The sequence below is a fragment of the Aplysia californica genome, unplaced genomic scaffold, assembly GCF_000002075.1.
Source record: "Aplysia californica isolate F4 #8 unplaced genomic scaffold, AplCal3.0 scaffold00018, whole genome shotgun sequence".
NCBI classification, from domain to species: domain Eukaryota; kingdom Metazoa; phylum Mollusca; class Gastropoda; order Aplysiida; family Aplysiidae; genus Aplysia; species Aplysia californica.
Window position 1 is genome coordinate 48,302 of NW_004797288.1, and position 4,403 is coordinate 52,704.

The 4,403-nt window shown below is 39.5% G+C and overlaps 1 protein-coding gene across 1 annotated transcript in view; it reads right to left on the minus strand.

Moving 5' to 3' along the window:
• LOC101847165 (chitotriosidase-1) overlaps nucleotides 1-4,335 on the minus strand; it is a 12,363-nt gene extending 8,028 nt beyond the window's left edge. Inside the window, exons 1-5 of the mRNA XM_005090486.3 lie at nucleotides 4,129-4,335; nucleotides 2,305-2,362; nucleotides 1,704-1,893; nucleotides 585-720; nucleotides 59-175 (exon numbers count right to left, since the gene is read on the minus strand). Of these exons, the coding sequence (XP_005090543.1) occupies nucleotides 59-175; nucleotides 585-720; nucleotides 1,704-1,893; nucleotides 2,305-2,362; nucleotides 4,129-4,131 (504 nt within the window). The 5' untranslated portion in view covers nucleotides 4,132-4,335. The remainder of the gene's footprint in view (nucleotides 1-58; nucleotides 176-584; nucleotides 721-1,703; nucleotides 1,894-2,304; nucleotides 2,363-4,128) is intronic.
• Nucleotides 4,336-4,403: the final 68 nt, after the last annotated feature.

Consider the following 4,403-nt stretch of genomic DNA (forward strand, 5'->3'; position numbering starts at 1 on the left):
AGGGGGGAGAGGGGGGGGAGGGAGAAAGGTGGTGGGGGGCACAGACCGACAGACTCACCTGAACCAATAGGGTAAACATAAATTTATCAGACGCAGGACTTCCCCGGGATCCTGGATATTCCCAGTCCAGATCCAGACCATCGAAACCAAAATGTCTCAGGAACGGAATGGTTTTCTGAAAGTTGAAGAATATCGGTTACGGAGTTCTATTAACCCATCGAGGAAGACCTACCCCTTTCTCAATGAGCATAATCTACCTGCAGGGGACAAATAAAAAAGGTTCAGTTCCAACGGATGTTACTTTGTGTCAAGACATAGATTTGTAAAACCAACTAGGATTTCAATTGATTGAAGTTTGAACTTAATATTCCATTATAGCCACTGTTGTCCCCAACCTTCAGTTCAATAATGACCCATTGGGCTTCGTACTGGGACAATCCTCTCACCATAGCCAAGCTGACACACAAACTGATCTAACAGCGGGACTTTTTTGAATATCTATAACCATATTCAATAAAAGACCAAGAAACAGAAAGAGCACCCCGTCGGTAGACAGCTTTTACAAGGATTTAAAACAAATTTACCTGGATAAAATTGCGCCTGGTGAGATCGTCGTTGACCATACGCGTCCAAGTGTCCGTGCCCATTCCCCAGCCTCCGAGAGAAAGCAAAACCTTCAGTTGTGGATATAATCTCTTTATATCGACGACACTCTGGTAACTAGAGAACCAGAAGGACAAGACATTTGAACATATTTTACGGCACCGTCGATCCGATTTGGTCATCGGAAGTATTAACATTTTAAAGAGCGCAACAATGTTCTTTAAAAGTCCTACCAGCATACACGATATACAATAACATGTGTAAAAACGGTAAATTTAGGCGTTTACACCGACACCATCAGATCATTTTAGGAGGCAAGTTGCTTCTAGGCTACCCTCCCGTCACGGTCTTCCCGGGAAGAGGACAACGCCCCAGCAAACGTGGGTTTAATTTAAGTACAGTATTACGGTATAATCGACATAAAATTCTAGTAATTCCATCTGACAGACAAGAATTGCGTGTACCCCCCCCCCCTCTCAATTATTTTGAATATATAGCAATCAATCCTGTAGGATGCTCCGATTGAATTTTACGCCTATTTATGTACGATTCATTTATGAATCCATCTTTAAAAACTTCATTTTGTTGCATGCTCTAAAAGATTTTAAAAAGTAAAGTATCCAAAACAATCCTGACCTTTTTGTCTTCAATATATTCAAATTCCGGTTATTCTTGGTCTTCCTCTGCATATTTTGTCTTTCAAATAAGCAAGATGTAAGCCTTTCTGTCGTTACAACTTTTGAACACATGTTTTATTGTATTATCGACGCGTTTCAAATTGGAGAAATTGTACTCTTACGTACCGACAAAACCACAAGCTAAAAAAAATTAATCTGTGTCTCTTTCCCGTCAACATCTGTTTAAGTCCAGGTTTGATTATCTGTGGTCTACCGCTACATTGGTTGCCTTTATCATATGAGCAAAGTGCTTCTCAGCCTTTATAGTTTCTTTGATTGTTTTACGGTACGGTTGACACTCCAATTTTTACGAATATCTTACGTTCAGACAAAACAGCAAGCTGGGAGTGCACAAATTCCCAAGGAGGTGAATAAGTCTTACACTATCGACTCGATTTGATCATCTGCTAGTCAGATACTCACAGGTTGTCGTGAAGTGAATCGGGAGCACTGGGTGCCAATTCAAGACTCTCGTCTAGTTTTGCAAAAGCGTAGTGAATGTGTGTGCACAGACTCCCATTGATGTCTTTTGGAAGGAAGGCACCTTCACCTGGACGATTCTGTGCCCAGTTGGTGAAGTAGCACACCATCTTCTTCCCAGGGTCGCCATAGCCTGACGTTGAAAAAGTAACAGGCTAAGTCACACAGAAACAGGATCATAGGCCTGTCATTGAAAAAGCCCAGTAAACTTAAGTCACGCAGGACACGGGAGCTGCCCTAGCCTGACATTGAAAAGATTACTAACGTCTACAGAAAATAGGGACGTATCCTGATATTGAAAAGCAATATTAGCCTTCATAAAATCCAATAGAAAGAGTAGAAGCCGGGGAGCTTGATTTGTTAGGTTTGAGTGTACATCTTACTGCACTAAACAATTTGGTCACAAGTGGGAGTTTTGTTAGCTGGAGACCATAAAACGATTTACAGCGCTATTGACAAAACTGCTTAGCACACCTTGAATAAAAAAGTGTGCAAGTTATTTGGAAAGAGAAAAACGTGAAATATGTATACATTGCAGCCGTACCTGATGCTACAGCTGCCCCAGTAACCACCAGGAGAAGGCAGAGAGTTTTTTCCAAAGCCTGCAACAATGAACAGGAACAAAATGCGTCATCAAAATCCGTGTATTTGAGTCTTGTTTTAGTAAGAGTTTTACAACACTTAACAATTGGAACAAAGTGTCAAAGATTAGGCATTACGAAAGAGTAACAAATACCAAAAAAAAAGGAAAGGACGATAGATTTTTTATAGAAAAGGAATGAACTACACCAGAGCACCCACCAACCACCCACAGCGGTGACATAAAACCAAAAGTAGAAGTGCTCTTGAAGGACTTCTAAAATGATCCCAGAGAGGATGATCACTAATACTAGCCTGATACCGAAAGGACAGAAAAGACACCGAAGACAGACAAGACACTGAAAACGCAGACAAGACACTAAAAACTATGTGCTTTACCATTACCCCATAGACCACTCGGCTTTCAAGGTAGCGTACTGGGCAATCTGCGTATTGCATGAGCCAAAATAAGATGATTCACTGCCTATAGCCGAGTACCCATTCCCATCTGGATGAAGTGCGGAAAATTCGTGTCAAAATGCTTTTCAAAGACACTGTCGGGTCTCTGGAGGGATTAGAACCCACGAACATTCGCTTGTGAGTCCGAGTGCCTAACCGCTAGAAGAACATCGAAACTAGATGAAGCACAAGGGAAATTGAATAATGAGGAGAATACCTGAAACAAGGGCCGTATTGTGCTAAGAAACTTGAACAAACAAGGGTGACAAAGTAGGATTTACCAGAAGCGCCCCCCTAGAGCCCGAAAACACAATTGTGACTGATAACAACTGTCTAATATATTCGGCGGACAAAAATGGATCAGATATGAACTACCAAATAAGAGATATTGACAGTAAGTATCAAAATAAATGTGGCAAAATACATGTACACTGTACGAAGAAGCTAGGATTTATCAGAAGGCCTGTGTAGCATTAGAATGTGGCCGTACATGATCATTTTAAAACAAAAAAGGTATTTCAGATGAGGTCAATTTTCTATTATTTTACTTACTGAAATTTATTCCCAGAAGTGAACTAAGAAACGAACACTCACGGATCTTAGATTTGTAGAAATGTCTGAAAGTTTTCACGCCAATCAAAACTTGTGCTTGTAGTTGAGACTGAGTTGTAGGCATTTTTAGCTTCCTCAGCTTCTACAAATATTTCATCGTATTAGAACCTCTAAAAACCGTATTTCTTCCCATACTGGACATGTTTGTCACCCCCATTTCCTTATGAGGTCAATATTTTATTTTTATTTATGGACCGTTTTCTCAAAACGCGATTTCTCTATACTTTTTTGAAAACTCCATTTTTTCATCCAATTTATGAAATTTTCACAGAATGAAGAGATGCAATACTAAAAAATTGTCTGTTGAATTTTCGATAGACGTATATGGAAAAGATTTTTTGGTGGTGTCTGGAGTGGATTTTTACGGATTTTTTGCAAAATTGAATACTACCTCAGGAAAAAATTTCATTAAAAAATTTTCTTCTTCCTTTAGGAAAAAAAGACAGACATTTTTTTTTTTAGATCTAATGTTTGCTAACATGCATGCAAAAATACAACAATCAATTTACATGAAAAATAAATTCTGTATTCATTACGCAAGACATTTTAACAAAATCCAATATGGCTGCCGTATCCATGGAAACGAAAGTTTTTCTCAAATTTGATTGCAGATTTTAAGACTCCTTACTATGCTTGTTATATTATGTGCGAAATTTAGTAAAATTTGGTCCAGTAATACTAATAAGCAAGATAGCCGTAACGTATTCCAGATACTCACCATTCTGACGATAAAGGTAACACCCAGGATGAAGTAGAATCCTAAGTGACGGTCAGTTTGTGGGAATGGTTTATATAGCTGGCCGTCACAACGTCACTCACACCATTGCACATTGTCTATACTATTTGTCCTTCATGCATCTCGTGGAACATGTCGGTGTCTGTGGTGTGTTATGTTGAGGTCTTTGAGACCGCTCACGGAAGACGTGAATTTGATCCTGTGTGGGTAAGGTCTTTTTTAAAAACCCAGTCTCTCTCTCTCTCTCTCTCTCTCTC